At 39.4% G+C, this 21,730-nt stretch overlaps 2 protein-coding genes across 9 annotated transcripts in view; both read left to right on the forward strand.

Moving 5' to 3' along the window:
- TDRD7 (tudor domain containing 7) overlaps positions 1–16,318 on the forward strand; it is a 43,236-nt gene extending 26,918 nt beyond the window's left edge. For 7 of the 8 annotated variants that reach the window (XM_026866743.1, XM_026866746.1, XM_026866748.1 and 4 more), the window contains 11 exons: positions 752–1,332; positions 5,219–5,405; positions 6,964–7,075; positions 7,917–8,119; positions 8,244–8,378; positions 10,529–10,612; positions 10,774–10,908; positions 11,265–11,375; positions 12,635–13,125; positions 13,451–13,611; positions 15,824–16,318. In XM_026866743.1, the coding sequence (XP_026722544.1) occupies positions 752–1,332; positions 5,219–5,405; positions 6,964–7,075; positions 7,917–8,119; positions 8,244–8,378; positions 10,529–10,612; positions 10,774–10,908; positions 11,265–11,375; positions 12,635–13,125; positions 13,451–13,611; positions 15,824–16,044 (2,421 nt within the window). In that variant the 3' untranslated portion in view covers positions 16,045–16,318. The remainder of the gene's footprint in view (positions 1–751; positions 1,333–5,218; positions 5,406–6,963; positions 7,076–7,916; positions 8,120–8,243; positions 8,379–10,528; positions 10,613–10,773; positions 10,909–11,264; positions 11,376–12,634; positions 13,126–13,450; positions 13,612–15,823) is intronic. The other variant, XM_026866744.1, reaches the window with a different exon arrangement.
- A 5,291-nt stretch (positions 16,319–21,609) lies between these two features.
- TMOD1 (tropomodulin 1) overlaps positions 21,610–21,730 on the forward strand; it is a 30,527-nt gene continuing 30,406 nt past the window's right edge. The window contains exon 1 of the mRNA XM_026866757.1: positions 21,610–21,724. The gene's annotated coding sequence lies outside the window, so the exon portion shown is untranslated. The remainder of the gene's footprint in view (positions 21,725–21,730) is intronic.

Genomic DNA, 21,730 nt, shown 5'->3' on the forward strand with positions numbered 1-21,730 from the left:
AGGCTGAAATGGCATAGCCTTAGGAAATGGAATTTTATGTGAGTTAGTTTCTACAGTTCTCAATTGGTGTTTTCAAGGTTGTGACTTCAGGCCATGTTTCAGACCATTACTTAGGAAAGGGTGAAGACATATGGACTGGCAAAACAGCTGGGTCTGGAGAAAAGCTGTGGACATGGTTTAAAATGGCCTAATCAAATTTATTACAAAATTTATTATGATCCAGAAATTTTTTCATTAACTTCAGAACTTTTTTAAAGAAAAAATAATTACCTGAGCATGACAGCAGATAGCGCTTACAACACAGCATGACACATGTCTTCTCTTTTTGAAGTGTACAATCAAATTCCCTTTATTCCCTTTCTCTCAGTAAACTGAGACAGAAACTTTTGTTTATGGTATGCTTACCTCTGTGGAAGATCAGGATGGGGGTTATGTGCAAAAGACCTACATTTCTTGAGTGTGTCCTTCTAGGAGAAAAGAGAGATTATACTTCTTTGGAAGCAAGTCCAAGTTGTATTGCATAGATTAGATATTTGCCCATACTGATGTAGTCGTGTGCATTTGGTATCCTTCAGAATGGAGAAGGAAGCATTACATGAAATACTGCCCTGTAGTAACTGCCTCAAGTTTAGTTCCCTGTAGATGTCCACTTCAAAGTCTGTATAAAATGCATGTTACAAAAATGTAATTGACAAAATTAATTAGACTTAGACTTGCAACTGATTATTTACTCTACTTTTTGTTTTCCAAGGTGGAGAAAGTACACAGGGGTGATCAGATGGATGGGCTTCTTTATCCTGCTAAGAAAATACCACCGATAGCAAAAAGTGATACAGAGCAAGAAAAAACATCTCAGAATGTTACTTCTTCAAAAACAGACCCTTTGTTAAAAACAAATAAGGAGACCACACCTACATCACTTACTAGTGACTTCAAGCAGAAAGTTGTTAACATCTTGCTGAAGTATTCCAGTGGTCTTTGGGCTAATGCGCTTCCTAAATTGTATCAAGACACTTACCAAGTAAAATTTCCAGAAGACATTCTAAATCATCTAGAGTTGCTCTCAGATGTATGTGTAGTGGACTATGTATCTGAAGCTCCCAGAAAGGCCATCCTTTATGCTAAACCCCAAAGACGCACTGATGAAAATCTCAATGTCACTGAGAAAGTCCAGAGGCATGATGGTGTGAAGGCCACAGCTGAACAACAGTATGAAGAATCCAAGGACCAGTATCCAGAGAACATAACTGTTCCTCCTCTAATCATTCCATCAGAAGGATCTGTGTCCGTCATGGTGTTAGAACTGAAAAACACTAATGAGGTCCTAATTAGGCAAGTTTGTACTTCAGAATCTATCTGTTTTGCTTTATTTATAAATCCACGTATTTGTATGGTACAGGTCTGCCATAAGAGAACAGATGAACAGGAGGTTGTAGGACTTTGTTATTTACTTATTTTGATAATGCAACTTAAGAATCCTTTTGTTTGTGTGCTTAAATGGAAATTTTCTGAAACTTTTTTTGTGCTGAGCTGATCAGTTCTATCACTAGCTTGTCTGAGAATCAAAGCAGATTTGACCTGCTGTTGGAAGACTTTTTAAAATAACCTCACTATAACACATAGTCGTATTCAGATATTGCTGCAATACTTATTAAAATATATTTTACTTCTATAAGTGACAAACTACTAACTAGGCATGACTTGATTGTGTTCAGATTACACTGCAGTTTTCACTTTTGGGGACAGATGAGCTTCCATCCAGCAATAAACTAGCAGTGCTTCTTGGTTTGGTTGCCTTAGAGGACATTGTAAGAAGTGGACTGTAGTGGCTATCTTGTGTATATGTTATTGTACTGTTTCAGGAAATACTAATGATAAGCTTTCCATACCGCATTGTTGGGATAAAACACATAAATCCTAGCAGTTCTTTAAAACTTAAAAAAAGAATGAACCAAACAAAAAAACCCAAACATTTTTTGTAGAGGATATTTAATTTTGAAAATTATTTCAAATTGAGCCTAATCTTAAAAAGTTTAATATGTCACTTCAGAAGATTAATTGGGCAACTGTGTGGTAATATACTATATTGACAGCTCTGTTTTTTCCCTACTAGTTTCTGCAGTTTCTGCTTTCAGTCATTCTCAAAGGTCCTGATTAGGATGAGAATAAGTATGTGTGCAGTTCACTTAGAGGTCCGTTCACTATGAATCTAATACCCTGTTCCTCATTGCTGGTTGGCAATATTTAACACAGTAGCCTTAAGACTGAAATTCAGATATCCTTTTTCTCTGGCTATCAGTAATGTATTGGAATACTCAACCTTGTGTCAGTTCACTGTTTGGATTCCTTGAAGTACTGGAATCTTAATGTCTGATAGTCTGTAGTGAAAATTCCCATACTTGGGGATTATGAGAGAAATTCTCATTTGAGAATGTTGCCATCTTTGTTTTAGCTGCTAGCAACATTCCTATATTGTACTTTTTCTCAGATAAGGTTTTTTGTACAGCGCTTATACATTTCTTTTGTATACTAGTCTTACCAAAAAGCATAATTTAAGACAAGATTCTTAATTCATCATTAACATTTATCCTATTCCCAACTGAATGAGTCAATTATTTTAGCAAAGAAGACACAGCTGGAATTTGTGAGTGAGCCTAAACTTAAAAAAAAAAAAAAAGAAATCACAAGAGCAAGAACTACATCAAAGAAAAAAGAGGCTTTATGTTTTAGTCTGTTACTGTGAAAGCCCTGTTTAATTTAGTCTAAGACATGAAAGATAATGAAAATGAATAGTGCCAGGAAAGACAGCCAACTTAAGATATGTAATCATCTGTACATCGAGATACTGAAACAGTTAGACACGATGCATATTACATATTATATGTAATACATACTGGGAAGAACAGGAACAAATTATCTCTTTCTTCCTTTCAGCTTGCTACGCAGGTGGGACTTAACTTCCTTCTCACTATACACCTTTTAATCCTGGCAGCATTGATGACTTGCTGATATGTGGAGTAAAAAATTTTAGCTTTCTCATCTGTTATTTTAAGGATTATTTGGGGAAATACTTCAAGTCCTGTGGATTGAACTATTGTATGACATTGATGAAGGTTATTGTGCTAAAGTTTCTATAAAGCAGTAGTTCCCAAATTTTGGACCATGGTTCTTCGACAATATTAATTTGCCAGCTCTGTGTAGGTACCTGGTAATGATTAGTGGTTTCTTGGCCCTAGATACAGAAATTACTACTTAGGGTTGTCTATGTACTTCATGGGCAAGGTCATTTATCTTTGAAACTAGCCCTGGAGGGAGTAGGTTTTTTGCCCTGACAAAATATTCATGTAGACATATTGGAAGGAAACAGTGCATGGAATTACCCTTCCCGTGTGTGTACTAACAGTCATTTTCTCCAGATCTACACAAGAACTGTGTAGCAGCCATGTTGATTTTGCAGGATCAATAAAATCAAGATTCCTCTTGCTATCTTGAAGATGGAGCAATATCTCTTTACTTTCTTGGTATGAGGCTAAGTGTTGTTTGGCTGAAACCTTTCAACTGCAGTACTAATTAAGACAAAGCTGGAAGGTTGGTGCTATTTCAATTTTGAGACATGGTACAGTTCTGTAAGATTTCTGTGGAAATCAGAATGAATGTGAGGTGATAAAACACTGCTAGGTATTTGCTACTATACATCTAAAAGAGTAGTATTGAAGGCAGAGTTGATAAGCTAGGTGCTACATTTGAATTCTCATAAGAAAAAATTAACTGTCACCTTTTACCCTCAACAACTCCGAGTTTCTGTGCTACAGTTTAGATACTGTTTTCTGCTTATTTTTCTGAGTAGACAAAGTATAGCATGTTTCACTATGGAAGCATACCCCTCTGTTCCTTTCACAATGAAGTAGTAAGCTTTACTTCACATGTGAATTGGTTGCAGTTGCAATTAAGAATGTTGCTGAGTGAGCACTTGCAATGTTTGTCTACTTGCACATAGATTAGTCTCTAACACAATTCTTTGAGATTGCTTTCCAGGGTGCTTTTCTGAAAAATCTGAGAAATAATTTTTCAATTGACTGTGGCATCCAAAAACATCTTCAGTATGATGCTAACCTATTACCAGAAACAGAGAGGCATGAAATTCTCAAAGATTCTTCTAATTTCTGTTAAAATATTCCTACTGTCTGTTAAGTATATTTATGAAACTAATGTTAGGAAACTTTTAGGTAGCACATACATGACTGTTGCTCCACTCCATGTCCATGTTGAAGTAGAGGAGTGCTTGCATAGAAACAAAAGGGCTGTCATTCTGAAAAGCAATATATAACTGGATGGTGAGGTAGCAGGATGTCTTTAGCAAAAATGAGTGTTCCTTGGAATGTGATCAGATTTAACTTAATCCTTATAACAAAGTTAGAGTGGTATGTCATAGTACAGTATCTGCAGTAATCCTGGGCATATTAGCAGACCATCAGAATAAACCTGGATTTTTGTAGGATGAAAACCTATACTGTGTGGTAGAAATGATCAGTATTAATCACTCTATGAACAAGTTAAAACAGTAGCTGTTAATACAAATTAGGGAATAAGTTTTCCTTTTGTTTGTTCTAGTCTGACTTCTTTCTGAAGCACTCGAGTTTTCAGTAAATTTATATACTTTATAAAAGAATATGCAACACAAACTGCTTCAGTATGAACCATTACATCAGCAGCCTAGTATCAGGTTTGTTCTGAAGGCTGAGAGCAAACAGCACATGATTTGACATCTGATTTGTAAAGCTATTTTAGATGCGTTGGTTTTGATCAACCTTAGTGAAAAGCTGAGTAAGCTGGTGTTTTTTAATGACTGATTAACATCAGAGATGGCATGTTACTTCTCTTTTATACTTGGTCCCAGATACTACTCTGCACTTGTGGTCAAGCTGGTCTACATGATTGTAATAATCAAGTAAGAGCTCTTACTAAAAAAACAGTTGAGCATGCTGGACCACATTTAGCTGTCAATAAAAGTACTAAATTTCGTGTCAGTTGCTTTTCTATAGCCCTGTTAATGGGGAAAAAGTTTGGTTACTGATGTGCTTAGAAAATTTATATATACATAATTTACTCATATTCATATATGCATAAAAATGTTGGGTTTTATTCAGTTTTTTGAAGTTGCGTCCTAACTCTTGTGGTGTGGTTTGGTTTTTGGTGTTTTTTTTGTTAAATACTGTAGGTATGTAGGCAAAGATTATTCTTCTGCCCAAGAACAAATGGAAGATGACATGAAAGCATACTACAGTCAGAACAGTACAGTGTCCCTAGCTCAGTCTCTGAGCGTTGAGCAACTTGTTGCAGTACATGCTGAAGAAGATGCCTGGTTGCGTGCTCGGATAATTTCTCTAGAAGACAACAGAATAAAGGCAAGCAATTACTTCTCTTAGCACTTGAGGAAGGCTTGAAATAATTTCGGGTTTTAGGTACATAGTCGATTCCTAAATATGCTACACTAGCATTCTCTCCTTTCTTGCCCTGAAGTAGTTCTATTTTCAGTTGTATGAGAAATTAGGACTTTCTTTGAAGTTACGTGATTGCCAAAATTAAATGGTCTTTTAGGTTTTTTTCCCATAAATAGTTTGAGTTTGAGGGTTTTGTTTTTTACTGAAAATGTACCATTGACAGTCTAGGAGGAATGGGTGTGGTAGCACTGTTTGGTGTGGGACAGAAAAAGGGAAAGGGAAAAATTAAATTGACTTGCTCATAGATCATATTGTACTGAAATATCTATTACGTGCACTAAATAGCAAGACAATGAGAAGGATATACTTGTGTTCCCTTCCAGGCAGACCTAGTTTTGTGGGAACTGTTTGTAGCATGCATTTTAGTTAAATCCCTTTGAGATTATTTTAACTCTTCTGTTAAATTTTTCCTGGGCCAAGCAGACTCTTCTTGCCATCGGCAGTGAAGCTAGAACATATGATAGAACTGTAAAAAAAGTTTCAAACATCTCAATTGTTTCTTGCCTAGTGAAACATTAATGATATCTTTTTATTTTTTGTTTCTCACCTAGTTGGGTGACTTTTTACCAAGGTCTACCTAACATACTTCTAAAGTTGATCCATTTCCTAAACATTTAAATAACACATGTGTTAACATTGAGGTTTTTGTGAAAGTTAATGTGATACTCTTCAGCTGAAACTTGGAGGGGGATGTCAGAACTCGGTTTTGTTGGGAAAGATTGTTGGGTTTAGACTAGTTGCAAGGACACTGGTAGCAAGCTTGCCTCTAATTTCTCTCTAGCTAGAGCTATCATCCAAAATAAGCTTACAGCTTTATCACAGCATTTTCTGATTATCCTCTGATACAGTGTTCAGACTCTCTTTTCAATGTTTGGTGTGCAGATAGAGTTTAGAACAAGAGCTGTAAAAAGTCCTGTCAAAGCCTTCTTTCTCTCACTTTGGCTCCAATTACTTGCTGCCAATCAGCAGTTTTCCTACTAGTCTCTTGCACTGACTGGTATTGGTATCAAAGTTACTATAAGCATAAATCAAAATTATTCTCTTAATGCTGTATAAACAAAAGGCATTTGTTTTTGTGGTATTTGACTTTCCAACACTTCAAAACTTTACAGTTTGTGGTATTTGACTTTACAGCACTTTCAAAACTTTACAGATAAAAATTGCTACTTTTTTCTTCATGTGGTTTTGGGTAATATGTGCCGAGTCCTTCCAGCACTGTTCCTGTTAAGAGTGAGATTCTGTGGAACAGTTGGAGAGGAAGGTTTTACAGAGATCTCGAGAAGGTATCTAAACATTCAAGCAGTGAAATAAATGGCATTATATAGTACTCAGTTACTGAAAAGTGATTTGTCTGGGGCTGCACAGAGAATGTGGTAACTGAATATATTTTCCCTAGACTCAAGAAAACATATTGACAATTCTATTCATGATCTTATGCTTTTATTCCCTTTTCCATTATCAGGTATGCTATGTTGATCATGGCTTCAGTGAGTTTGTTGAAAGCAACAGTGTGTACAAACTACAGAAACAGTTTCATTCACTTCCGTTTCAAGCTGCAAAATGTAAACTGGCAGGTAAGAGAAAACCAGTGTTGACTATACATCTTGCTGTTCGCGATTTATGGATTGAAGCGTCTCAGTTTGGGAGTTTTGATCCTTGTTTGCAATAACTCTATGTATGTTAGATTTTATCCAAGATAGCTAACCTCAGCAGACACTGGTAGACATGGAAAGAAGGAAGGATGGGAGGGAGACTTTATAAAGAAACTTCGATATTAGAAGACCTTGATATCCAGACCTTGATACTGTATGGAGCTTAGTTGTCTTTGCACTTATCTTGGATGTCTTTGTTGGCTTAATATATGCAAGCCTAAAGAAATATAAGGAAATGTTTGCTGCTGTGTGAAGCAATATGTTAGCACAAGTCCTTTTTCCACAAATGAGGCACATTTGTTGTGGTCAGGTGAGGCAGTATTCCTAAATGTGATCTTATTTAGCTATTGTAAAGTGATCCTTCCCTTTTCAGTGCTTGCATACTTGCAGACTTCCTAAGCTCTGTTGGGAATTATTCACCTTCCTAAAGCTGGTAGGCATTTCTAACTTCTAAATATTTTATTTTAAATATATAAAATTGCCATGCATAAGCACTTTTGGTTGGTTGTTTTTTTAATACTTGGGTGCATTCCTTTTTTCTCTACACATTTGCCTTGACTCTTTCTGAAGAGGATCTTTTTATTTTCTGCCCACCCCACCCCCTAAGATGGCATTCCGTGTTAAAAAAGGTAAAAATTAAACAGAATGCAAGTAGGGCTGCTACATCCTGATTCTCTGAAAGATTCCTGTTGCAAACACAGACCTGGTTGTTACTTTTCCCTTTGAATACGGTGATACATAAAAAGTATGGTTTGTCTTACAGGACTGGAAGTCTTCTGTGATGATCCTGTCCTAGTAAAGGCTGTGGAATCACAGACATGCTCCAAGATATTTGCTGTGGAAATATTGGAAAAGAGTGATATTCCTCTTCTTGTTCTCTATGACACTTCTGGAGAAGATGATATCAACATCAATGCTACCTGTCTGAAGGCATTGTATGACAAGTCCCTTGAACTGCACTTACAGGTACCATTTTGCTGTTTCCTTCTTAGTTCATTAAAGATCATTGACTGCTAAGGTCTTGGATGGACAAAAAAGAGTACTCAGAAATTTGTTAAGTTTGTGTGTGTGGTTCCCCCCCCCCCCGCAGGCAGATGCACTATATACAAATGTCAGAGTAACCAGTGTTTTCTCTGATGGAAGCCTGTATTGCCAAGTGCCATCTAAAGGCTTGTCAAGACTTTCGGAAATCTTGCAGAAACTAGAAGACTACTTCCATTACAAGGTAGGTTCTATGGTGAGAGAAGTGGCAAAGTCATGTAACATTTCTTCAGAGTGTACCTATCATTTTTCTTGCACGTAAGTTCAAGTTTCTGAGGTAGCCATAGACTATTCAAAAAGGCTATAAATTCTCTTCCTATTTTTTGGGGGGGTGCATCCTTCAGCGTGAAAAGGGTCTTGATGCTTTCTTGCTCACAAGCTGTCTCTAAGGCTTCAGTAACTACCTATAACTTTCCTTGGATAGTTAGAACAGTAACAATATGGCTCATAATGGGAAGCTTCCAATGAAAACTGCATCAGATTGGTATAAAGCCTGTTGAGATACTGCCATATTTTTTTTGGAAGTTTTACTTGTGTGATGGCGTTCTGTGTGAGCTGGCACGGGCAGGATGCAGGAATAACCACAAAAAGTATGGATGAAATGCAGAGTAAATTCATTCCTGTTATCTCATGACACGAGAGCTCTCCACAGCAACACCCAGGCAGAGACATGCAAGCAGAGATGCAGACACTACAGAGCTTGGTTTTGGCTAGTCAGGGAAAGGAGAAGGGAAAAAAAAAAGATCTCGGGCCTCCTGCTTTTGTGTGTATATATCCAGGTTTTTCGTAGGCATACTTTTCCACTGCTTTGATCTTTCCCACAGCAGGGCAGGGATCTCAAGGATGTTCAGTAAGGTGCCTCTGAGTTTCTCGCGGGCCTGTTATCTAAACACAGACATTCTACCCATCAAACACACAGGGCTAAACAACAATTAGTGTGATGTGTTTTTCGAAACCCCCAGCCACAGGTGACTTAGCATGTTTACAATCCTCCTCACCAATCTTCCATTGTATTCCCAGAAGTTCAGGTGTGTAAACAGCCTGGCCCACAGCACACCATGCAGAGTGACAATAAAAGTCATGTAAGCAAGGTCTGTTCTTTTTAGCTTTGCTTCCTTGGAGATTCTATGGCTTTGGTCTGATCTGCTACGTATCTTGTCCTTGTACCCTTAGCTTTTGAATAATTTGGCTAATTTCAACTAGAACTGATATACAGGAGGCATTTTCAAAAGTCTTATGTTGCCTTAAAATAGGCATGTGGCAGAGAAGTCTGACATTCCACTGGCCATTTACAGACACATCCAACAACCCTTATTAGACTTAAGAGAATTTATACAAAAGAGAAGAAATCTTTAGAGAATCTAATTTGTTCAACAATCAGCTGAGCCTTAGAGAATCAAACCATGAAATGCAGATCCTTGAAGGTCCTGTTAGAACTGCTGCTTGTGAAACTACTCTGTCAAAGTGTTTATAGGTGTAGAAGTTGAACTCTAGACCTGTTGTGGAGCACACACTATCTGGAAATACTTTATATGGAACATGTCTCAGTTACCAAGATTCAGTTTCAAGTGAGCTAAACACTGGAGGAAAGTGTATAGAACCCTGAAAGGTTTAGCAACACAAAGCCAGGCAGCCTGACAGGTATTTCAGAAGTTCAGATTTTCTGGACAGAGTGTATGATAGGTTGCTGTAGCTATCAAAGAGACCCTGACATTCAGAATCTTTTAATATCAATCTGTATATGAGGGGTAAAAGAAGCAATCCTGGCTTTGCAGCTTGTCTTGAGAGTTTTTATTTTGCCTGAGAATCTAAACAAACTGAGGTGTTGATGGGTCTTCAAATGGAGTTTCTTCATGCTTTTTATAGTGTAGCCACTGTCTTGTTATTTAGGATCATCATGGTGAATGTCACCCCCCTGAGGCTTTCATTTGAGGGAAGTAGTAAATTTGGTTTGTTATGTATCTCATCAAATTATGTGTTCTAGAACATGAAGGCAGGAGCTTCTTCAGTTGTCTGTCACAGCTCTTCCTTTTCAGAACATTAAAGTAATCGTAGGTGATTTTATATTCTGTTTCCAAATGTGGCTTTTTTTCCCCTCGCACTTTATATTATCTCAGTTTCCCTGTAAGATACACAGCTTGGAATTAAAGCTTTACCAACTGGGGAGGCTTAAAACAACCTGGTAAGAAATGCTCCTGAGGCTGGAAAGAGACTTTGTGTTTGAAATAGATTTTTGCTTCTCAGAACTGTTTGTTACATGTGTGGCTTTTGAAATGGTTGAGTGCCAAATCGTAATAGCTCCGTGCTTTTTAACTTCTGCTTTTGTATCTGCAGCAGACACCTGAGTTTAACGTATCACTGCCTTTCTGTGGCAAAATCTGCTTGTTTCCTTCCAAAGGAAAATGGGCACGTGTAGAGGTAAGAAGTATTTAGAAACATCCATGGTTTTCCCACATAGAAATGGCTGTTCTTTTTGTTCAGCTAAACCTGAATCATTAGTTTCTGTGAAATTTGTGGTAGTGTATGTGTCACTGTTGTGTTTCTAACCGCAAAATTATGTACTTGCTTTCTTCTTTCAGATAAGAATTATTCACACTAGACGGGCACTTGATGTGCAGTTCTTGGATACTGGAACAGTTGCAACTGTAAAAGTATCAGAGCTTAGAGAAATCCCACCACAATTCCTGAGAGAAGTAATTGCAATACCTCCTCAGGTATAAAGACATGTTACAGCTAACCTATGTTAGATCTCTTGGCAGTGTTTGTAGTGCTGATACTTCAAGGATTATGTAATGAAATTTTGTTTTGTTTAATAGCATTCAACATTGGAGTGTATTTCTTTGTGCATCTTTGCCTGAAATAAATCATAATGTCGTCTTATGTTATCAACAGAATGTTGTATATGTGTAATGGTACTAGTTTTGCATGTTCCTCTGTCTGTCATACATTGTTGAATCTGTCAGCATCAATGAAGTTTCTGTGAATAGGAATTTGTGGACTAGTCTCCATATTAGTAAATTACACCTTATATACTTGATTCTGTTCTTAATATACTTGATTCTGTTCTTAGGCTATAAAATGCTGCCTAGCAGATCTGCCTCCTAACACAGGCATGTGGACGCCAGATGCTGTACTGTGGCTGAGAGACACTGTAATGAACTGTCCTGAATTTAGCATGAAGGTAAATAGACAAAATGCTTATGTGACTTGAAATCCACAAGCGTGTGGAAAGAGCATTGAAAGAACAACTCTAGAAGCTTAACCAGTCACCAAACTGATTTTGTTAAAGAAGTTTAGAAGTTTGTAGCCAGCTCTTGGATATAAATTTTATTTTTAAAATCATTTTTTAAAGAAATTTGGCATAAAATACACTTGCTTAAGCCTGTTGGAAGCTTCTCTTTTCCCCTCAAGAATTTAACAGGTTTCACATTAGCCTTTCATATTTTGCTGTCCCAGTCCAAATATGCAGCTAGAGTTATTTTACCAACTGATAAGAAAGAAGCACAGTTGCTAATGTTTCACCACATAAAAAGATGCAACTGTTGAGTTAATCTTGAAGTATCTTATGCCTCTTATGAGCACAACTTATTCTCCTTCTGGCCTTAGAAAGCAGCTTTATTTTTTCTTTGCTTTTTCTAATCCAGTGTAATTTAGTATATGCTATTGTATACTTAAAACTTCTGTTATTTTTGAGATAAAATTATTTCCACTTGCAGTGTATCCTATCCAGTTTAATTAACTGAAAACACCCTCTAAAGGAAATCTATTACTAGCTACAGACTAAATAAAGCTAATTTTCTCTTTAAAATTTGATTTTGGATACTGTCACAGCACTTGAAAAAGTGTTTTGTAGCTTTCCTTTATTTTTTTGCTTGCTTTAACACCAGAGACCGTATAGTTAAAACATAGCTCCTCTAGTCTGGCACTTATGACTGTTGAATCTGGCTTTTCTAAACATCCTCTTCCAAGATAGTTTGAGTTTGGTACTAATTTTCACTTGATTAAATAACAGTTTCCACTTTAATTGTGGGAAGTTTTTATTCCTGGCTAGGAAAACCAGCAGAAAAATCTGTGAAGAAATATTATGTACTTTGTCAAATTAAAATTTCAGTGCTTTACTATCAATAATGCTAGCATATCTGATGTTAAATAGGAAATATTTTTATGACAGTGGCTGAAAATTACGCATGATACAAACCTGGAAGCTTTACATTAGTGGAGTAACTGCAAATGCTCTTTTTAGCTGCTCACTTGAGTTGCTTACTATCCAACAACTTCATTAACATATTTGAGAGAACCTTGAAAATGGAACACTTCTGTGCATATAGAATGCAGTGAACTTCTGCTGCTTTTCTGTTAAAGGTTTTAGTCTCCTGTACAAGATCGGATGTGCTTTTAATAGTTCTTAAATGGAAGTTAAACTCTATTTTGTTTTCCAAGGTGGTTAAACAGGATGCTTCAAAGGCAATTGCACACGTTTACTTGTTTGCTCCAGAGAATTTCCCAGACATGGATCATAGCATCAATCAAAAGATCAAAAATGCAGACTTGTGGAAGCATCAGAAAGATGTTTTTTTGAGCGTTACACCCAGTGGGACTACCTCCACAAAAGTGACAAGTGATGCTGTTTCAGCTCTACGGTTAACTAGTGGAAGGCTAGAGAAGAGTTTCTCTGATTCATCCAGAGAACTTAGCAGTGCAGTGTCTACCACTGATATGCCTCCACCTCTACCCTTGTCAAAGACTGGTGAGCTCATGGACGTCTATGTCTCGGTCGCCTGCCATCCAGGTCACTTTATTCTCCAGCCTTGGAAAGAGCTACATAATCTGGAAGCCCTAATGGAGGAAATGATCTTGTACTACAGCAGGGCAGAAGAGAAACCTGTGAACATTGAAAAAAACAAGCTGTATGCAGCTAAAATTGAAAATCAGTAAGTACATACTTTGTATTGTACAAATCTTTGAAGGTAAGTTTATCTCTGCTAAGCTAGGCAAGCCTAGCTGTGCTTTGTCTGCATTGTTAACAAGGTGGCAGATGTCCAGTGATGTCGGAGAGATTAAAGGAGTAAATGAGGTTGCAGTCTCTTCATGCTTCCGGATTGTAGTTGGAAGAGTTGACTTCTATTCAGGTGATACGAGATCTGGGAAGCCTGAGATGGGTTGCTTAAGATCTTTAGTCATGTATTATTTTTCTGGTGCCTTGACAGCATGTGAATACAAAATCAGATTGACTATGCTTTTTCTTCCCCTTTTTAGGTGGTACAGGGTCATAATAAAAGGAATTCTTAGAAATGGGTTTTTGTCAGTATATGAGCTTGACTATGGTAAACATGAATTTGTCAGCATAGAGAAAGTACAGCCACTCATGGATACATTCAGAAAACTACCTTTCCAAGCTATAACAGCTCAGCTTGCAGGTAGGTAGTAAACATTTACAAATTAGTGGGGATACCAAATGAATAGAAATGTAAAGTGGACAAAGCCAAAGGTTAGTGATGTGATTGTTTTTTAATAAAGTGAGCATGTACCTGCTTGCAAAAACAATACATGCATGCTTATGTTGTCAAAGTAGCTCTGCTCTTCTTCTTGACATAGGTGGTGATGGTTCTGTTTTATTTTAATGCAGCACTTACAGTTACTATGTATAAAACTGAAGCTTGCTTAAACTCTCCCAGCAGCTGCTTTTCATTGTCAAAAATACTTATCATTTAATGTGTGTGATGTCTAATATGTAAAGGACATAAGGAAATCAAACCCAAATCGGTTTTGGATCCTTAAACATAGCCCATTATGAAGTGTGAAAGTTCTGATTTTTCTATTGATAAGGGTTTATGATCTGACTATGCTGATCTGCATAAAGCTGGGAACTAAATGCTGAGTTTCTGGGGAAGTTTTTCTTATATTTCTTGCTCCTATTATAATTTACTGTTTTCTGGTGCATATTTGGAATCCACAGTTGCCTGAAACATATTGGTGTTCTTAAACCAACCAACCAACCAAACTCCTCAAGGGGGGGGGTGTGTGTGTGTGCATATTGGTGTTCTTAAAACAAACAAACTCCACAAGGCGGGGGGGGGTGTGTCTTCAGCAGTCTTAAGATTAAATTCCTTGAAAATATGGGGCATAAAGGGTGTGCATACATTTGATCATAGAATGAAAAAAAAAAAAAACAACTTGATCTCTCCTTGCTGTTTTCTCTTTCTTTTCCGAATTTTTCTTTCACTTCTGCATTGCTTTCAGGTGTATGCATCTCTTCTTATTCAGCTGCTACTTTCTGCCACAGTTTGGTCAGCACTAGTGTATACTTCAGTTACAGAATATGCTTGTCTGAAGTGACAGTCCGCAGAGTTGGTGGTCTGATCCTAAGTTGCCTTCTGTGGATCTGCTTTCCCACAAAGCCTCGGTGTGACCTTGGAGGTTGCTTGTGTTAGTGACAGGCTGGGGCAGTGGAGGGCAGTGCTGAAGTGAAGCTGATTTTTATCTATGTCTGTCTACTGGGGTAATACAGGATCCAGCTGAGCAAGTCCGCAAGTCATACAATTTTCCTGCTTCACAGAATCCCAAGTAGCTAGTTAAGTTGGCCTGTGAGCTGCTTCATATTGTCAGATCAGGCCAGCTGAGCTGGGAGGACTAGTAACTATTGTCTTGCTATTTTTCTCTCTCTGCTACCTCTGTCTCTGGTCTATTTTCTTGTAAAATCCTATTTGCTTCCCCACCAGCCTTTCCTAGCATTAATTACCCTTCTTAACTGCTGATGGATTGTTAACTTCTCCTGTAACCTGTAAGGACCTGCGTTCCTATGTTGTCCTGACCTGTCAGCAGCAACCTGCTGCTAGTAGTAAAAGCAAAGTGTTGTCACTTTGCTGTTTTGCTTGTTTTACCCATAAGTTGTTGCTTGGGTATTCATACACGATATTTGAGCCCCTTGTGTCTAGATGCTGTACACCAGCAGTGGTCTGGGGAGACTGAATTCCAAGTCTACAGGAGCCACTTCTTTCTTGGTGGGTTATAGCCATGTTCAAAAACCTGTCTGGGTTCTAGCATCACATCCATCAGCAGACTTGACTTTGTGGGATGCTGCTCTCAAAAAAATAGTGGAAGTTGTGAGGCATTTAGGTGGCATTTCTCTTTGTTTCTGCTCTCTGCAGATCTAGTTTGGGAGGTGTTCTAGTAGCTAATGCTGCTTTGAGGTGAAGAAAATTCAGTATAAAGCAAGGCCAGCGGGACAAATAATTTAAGCAGCCTCAGGCAGAAGACAAAGAAATAGTGTTTTGAAAGGATCTTTAGTTTCCTTTTTGTCATGTTTCCTATCATGCCTTGATCATCCATGGCGGCTGATATACTTTGAATAACTCAATGAGTCAATGCATTTGCCTTTCACTTCTGCCAACCTTTCCACATCTTTAGACTTCAAGAAAAAATAAATGTCCTAGTCTCTGTAATAATTAAGCTTGTTTGTGTGGGAGATGAGTGAGCTTGTGTTCCTTTTCTAGAGTTAAGCTGCATACGGTAGTACTTGAACACCTGTTTTCTCAAGTATTTAAACTCCCCACACTTCTTTACAAACTTAATCATTCAGATTGGTCTAGTCTATAAATGACCTTCTATTTTGCTTTGCATTTGTCCTAGGAGTGAAAAGCCAGCAGTGGTCAGAAGAGGCATCAATAGTGTTTCGGAATCTTGTAGAGAAGAAACCCTTGGTGGCACGGATAGAGGCAGTTACTGAAAGCACTTACTCTTGGGATCGAAAAATAGTGACTTTTCTCGTGGACACATCTCTTCCGGATACTGATATATGGATTCATGATTTTGTCTCTCAAAGTCTTGTGGAATTTTCAAAGGATGGTTAATCACCACTTCTTAAATGTAGCAGCTCGGATTTCTTAGCAATAAAATAAGTTAACAGGCTTTGAAGAGAAACATAACTACTATATGGCCTTGGAGACATAAAGGTGATAAAATTAAAAAATCTGTGTTCTGTGAAAAGGGTTTGTTTAACAAGTTTGGATTCTGTTGATTTCAGTGACTTTCTGAAAATCTGCACTTTGTTTACCATTGTAATGCTAGAATATTTGGGTGAAAATATTAAAAAAGCCATTTATCAATAAAACAATGTTTACTTTTGTTCTTGTGAGCTTTCCCTAATTTGAGGGGGATTTTTATCTCATAGCTATTACTCAGAGCTAATACTGGGTACTCGTCCCTTCTTCTTTAACTAGCATTTTTATTACTTGGGAAACATGGAAGCAGTCTTCAATATTTCTGAATTTAGTGTCAGAGACATGCATTGTTGGTGGACTTTTCCCCCTTCCTTAACATTATAAGAGTTGAATAGTTGAAAGTGCCTTGTTTGGGAGAGTGCATTTGTGGGGCTTAACTTTCACAGGAGGTTTTACACTTCACATGCTTAGAAGTCTGCTTGCTGTTCTTTAGCAATGATAACACTTTTCTGAATTCTCTGCTCCCCTCCTCACTCCACCCCACAAACCAGTTGCTAAATTCAATGTATTCCTTTCTCTCTTTTTGATAGCTCATTTTCATGTATGCTTCTAAGAAACTTTCAAGGATGGCTGGACCCTGGAGACAGAAGGAAGCAATGTCCTATAAGCATGTGGACTGGTGCTTAAAGTCCTCTGAAAACAGTGGTTTTAGCCTATTTCAGAGCCTACTTTATTTTTGGCCTTAGAAATATTTAGAGGAGGTGTAGACATGATTGTATTCCAGAATCTGCTACCTGGATTTGAGTTTGCTTGCCATAGTCCCATAAGATTGTTAAACACAGTATTAAAGCTTTACAAAGTGCCAGCAGAAGGATTTTTTCCACTACACATAGCTATATAGTCTTTCTAGTAATAAACAAGCTGAGCTAAGAAATTCTGCCAGCATGCTGTCTGCATGGGTAAAGGAGACTGGACAGAAAGGGAACCATGAGTTGAGACATGCAGCATATACATAGTATTAGGATGGGAGAAAGAAAATGCCTACAAATATTCTGAGTAAACAAGCTGTTTAAGCATGTAAGACATTTTGCACCTTCTTAGTCTAATTCTAGTGTAGTTCTGGAGATGGTCTGAGCTAAGCAGCAAGGAGTCCTCCTGGAAGTCTGAGAAGTGTCTCTCTGGACTGTACACAGGGTATGGCAGAGCCTGTATGAATAGAACAGGCAACAATACACTAACAAACTGCTAATCTAATGCAAACTGCTAGTTCACATGGTCCTGTATGTTAGTATGCTGAGGTGAGACTCTTAAGTGTACTTATTGGGAGAGAAGTTATGTTAACGTCCAAGATACTAATATTTTTTCCATACTAATTAATTTCTGTACTAATTAATTTCTTCTTTGCTGCCACTACAGAGAAGGTGAAGAATGCAGATGAAGGAATCAGTGTGATGATGTAGCATAAACTTCCAAGCAGAAGTTTCCTTCTGTGCAGGACTGCTTCCGAGCCTGAAAGTCTGAATGGTGCAGGTCATTAGGGTGAGACAAGCACTTTTCCAAATTCCTGAAAACAGTGAGAGTTTTCCTCTGTGTCTAAGAGCATATGCTGCCTTCATCTGCAATCTTGCAAAGTTTGATGGCTTGGAAATTGGTAATTGTAATGGCATGTCGTTTTGCTGGAGCTGTTTTGAAGTTTGTGTGGTTGTGTGAGAAATGCCGGTGCTGTGTTTGCACCCTTGGAGGCCTGCTGTTGGCAAGTAGTTGATTTACACCTGTGAACTGATGGAGCAGGCTTTGGGACTCTACACTTGTTGTATTAGGCGAAAGAACCTGACAGATGTTCAAAAGACTCAAGATGCTTTTTGAGCTTGTTGTCTGCGCCTTCTGGAGTATGCCTCACCTTTCCCTTGGTTGTCATTGGTGGCTCCAGAGTCTAAAAAGCCTAGATCTGAAGCAAAGACAGTATTCATACAGTCCACGTGCATTTGCACAGCTCAGTACTGGAGTTCACATTGGCTGCTTGGTGTGTTGGTACAAGTGCAATCTACCTGATCAGCAAACCCAAGAGCACCACTCTCCATGTGATGAAACATTTTATGCATGCATTGAGCATACACCCAACCCAAAGTTACTAATGCAATGCTGTGTTCAGTTCACACACTGTATCCCGAGGCTACACTGAGATGTCTCACCATCTTCATACCCACTGTACAGTACCACCCCTGTCTGAATTAGCTCCATTACTAGTCCATTACGCTACAGGTACTCTGCTAGTACTTAGTTACTTAAATATGCTGTCTGTGATTTCAATTGCAGTCAATGATTTTACACCTGATTTTAGCATTACTTTTTTACCCCACTGACCAGCCTGTAAGATTCTCTGACACATTTGCTAACTTCTATTTGATAGGGCTATTTGAGTACATTTCGTGCTCTGACTTTGAAAAATATATAGTTGCTGGCCGTACACAACATTGAACACTTTTGAGTTTGTTGATGTTCCTGATCTATGAAGCAGTTAGCATAATTAGTAGATAGTAGTTAGTCTGCTGTTCCCAGGAGTCATTAGACCTGCCTGCTCTGTGTAAGTTGTTAATTCACATGGAACACTGCATGGTTTCTAACAGCAGTTTTTGAGCAGTCTGTGTTTGCGGTTTGTTGTGAATGGCCTTTCTGCTTTCATGAATGCATGATGCCTCACCAGGGGTGCTTCCACGCCATATGTCTGAATTGAGCAGGTGGTGGAATGATCTTTTCATTCTGATGGTATTACAAAGGCCTCCTCGGGAATCCTACATGCAATTCTGGGCACTGTCCTACAGCAAAGAGGTGAATTAATTACAGATAATCCAGACAAAAGGAAGAACAATGAAAGTCTAAAAAACCTGGCTTAAATAGGAGGATGTGTAGTTAGTAAGAGAAGATTGAGGAGGGAAACACTTTCAAAAGTTTCTGCTGATAAAGAATCTGGTTTTATATGTAGGGAAAATAGTACATGTAAGGGTTTAAATAGCAGAAAGGTAAGTTTAGGCTAGGTGTTAGACAGTCTTTCTGAAGAGAGGGGAAAGCCTATAAATTTACTGGAACTCCAGTTACATTCTATCTGTTTTGGCATTTATAATGAATCTGCAGAAGCACAGATGATCTTTCTTTGGGATGTATGTTATTGCTGGGACCCAACCCAAGATAACTTTCCAGCCAGACAAAGGGAATGCGTCGTTGTTAGACATGTTTTGTGAATCATTGTGAATTTTATAAACTGGAAAATGAGCATTCATTACTTAGGCAAAACAGGTGACACTGTAATAATTCAAAAAGCAATGTAGATCTCTTACTTTCCCAAGACTGTGAACAAAAAGCATTTTCAAACCACCTCTTTTCTGTTTATTCCATCTCATCAGTATTTTGTTAAGTTTACGATATTTAACTGTTTTCATCTCCCACTGTGTTCACCCTGGGTTGCTTTGAGGCATTCTGTTTCCTCAGAGAAATGCGAACACACTCTTTGCCATCTCCAGGGTTTCCACTCCTGGACTACTCTTTTCCCATTTGGGGAGACTTGTGTTGCAGAGAAATTTTGTCTCTGTGTTTTCACCACACTCATCCTTTGTTCTCACAGTTGCTGTGCATCAGGCAAACCTTTGAGAGCCTAGGTTCTTGTGTGCTGGTTGTGTTAGACCAGAAAGGTGAAGAAGAATCATTCAGTGAAAACACCCTCGCTTTTAGCCTTCGTAGTGCCTGAAAGCTTCCTTCTGTGTTTTTGTTCATTGCTGGTATTTTCAGACTGGAGGTCCTGAACAGGCGAATTGTCCTGTTCTGAGAGGTTAGAAATTGGCTAGGGCAAGGGGAGCTTATGACCTGAGCCGACATGCTTCAGGGATGCTGAGCCATTATCCTGAGAGCTATTTCAAAGAGGGGCTTAGGTGTAGTTGGAGTTAGCAGTACTTAGTGTCTTGTGAACAGTGCTGCAAGGTGCATTGCTTGCAACATTCATTACTGCAGTGTGTCATGGTAGACAGCTAAAGAAGCATCATCACTGACACACTGTAAATGAATGGGCTGAGAAGTTGGGTTAATGTCTTGCCTGATGGAAACAGGCTGAGTGGGTTCTGAGGGGACCATAGCACTTATCCTGGATGAGCTTCTGGTGCCTATAAAGCTAGATTTGACAGCAGCCAGACAGCATAAAAAATGACTCCTGTGTATCCCAGAGTACTAAGCCAATATGGGCTTGTAGAGAAGCTTGGTGGTGCCAGTGGACCCCTTCCTGAGCTGCTTGCAGCTTGGATACCCTTGAGAAAGACAATTGGTAAGCAGGTAGCATAGATACTGGCATATGGGTTTGACTGATCTGGTACCCATCAGGCTTCTTCAGCCTGAAGAAATTCAGGCATTCCCGCCAGTCAGTGCGTGAACTGAGTAGTTCTAAGTGCCATTTTCACTTGTAACAGCAGCTGGGGTGATACCAGTGACTTGGGCCATAATCCTGCTCACCTCTATGAGGCATGCACTGAATCCAGTGCTTGGCAGGGTCCCTGTTTGTATCCTTTGTTTGGCCTAGACATGAGCAGTATTTCCAGGGCTAACTGCAGATCTTTCTCCAAATGCCACAGGACACAGAACCTCACCACCAGCCAGGTCAGCTGTATGACAACCCATGAAAAAAAAGCCAGGTGCCATCTCATGGAGACTGAGGGCGTTTTTCAGATGAAGGGCATTGCTAAGCCTGGGAATTGTGGGGCTGGAGAAGTATTTCGATGGACGGCCCTCCTCTGATGCCCCTGGGACCCTCACCAGTCTTGGCTTGTGGCTGCTGGTGGAGAGTAGACAGGAGAGACAAGGAGGCGCTTGGGGCTGATACTTCGTGGGAGATATGTTAAAAAAGATTATAGGACCAATCCATGGGGCTTTATAGTGTCTCAAAGGTGAGACAGGGAAGGGAGAGTTGGCAGCAATGTTATTAAAACTGTTGGCACCATGAAGTTGGAAGGCAGCTCTCTGGGCTGATGGCAGACTTTGGAGCTGTTCTAGGAGGTTGCTGTCACTGGATGTACAGGACAAACTGAGAGGGAGTAAAATAAAACACAGAATGAGTAAGTGCATCGATACAGATGGCATTTGTGGGGAAGCAGCTTTTTAAAGCACCCACGCTTGTGGCCGCAGGGCCTCGGCAGCGCTGGCAGCGGGACCATCCCCAGCCAGAGGCCTGGGTGGCCATGACTTGGTCAGGCTGAGCCTTGAGACCACCTTTGCCCCCCCCAGCCCCGTCCCAGGGCCGGCACCGCTCCTCCCGGGGAAGGATTTTTTCCAGGCACATTCTCGGGGCACTTTGCCTGTGTCCCCACGAAGCTTGGCGTGCACATCTTCCCAGGCTTTCCAAAAGGCGCTGTGACCAGGGGCCTGGCTCAGCACTCTGAAGGAAGTTGCCACGGGGGGACAAAAGCCTGCCTAAACCCTTAAAAGCAGGAAAGATCCTTCGGAAGCAAATGCTGCCCCTGCTGCTGCGGGGCTGCCGCCCGTGCGGCCGTGCCGACCTCCGCAGCGCCCAGCGTGGCCGCGTGACGTTCGCCCTCCCGGGTGCGGGCGCCGGGTAAGG

This window comes from Athene cunicularia (genome assembly GCF_003259725.1).
Source record: "Athene cunicularia isolate RWA chromosome Z unlocalized genomic scaffold, athCun1 chrZ_part3, whole genome shotgun sequence".
NCBI classification, from domain to species: Eukaryota; Metazoa; Chordata; class Aves; order Strigiformes; family Strigidae; genus Athene; species Athene cunicularia.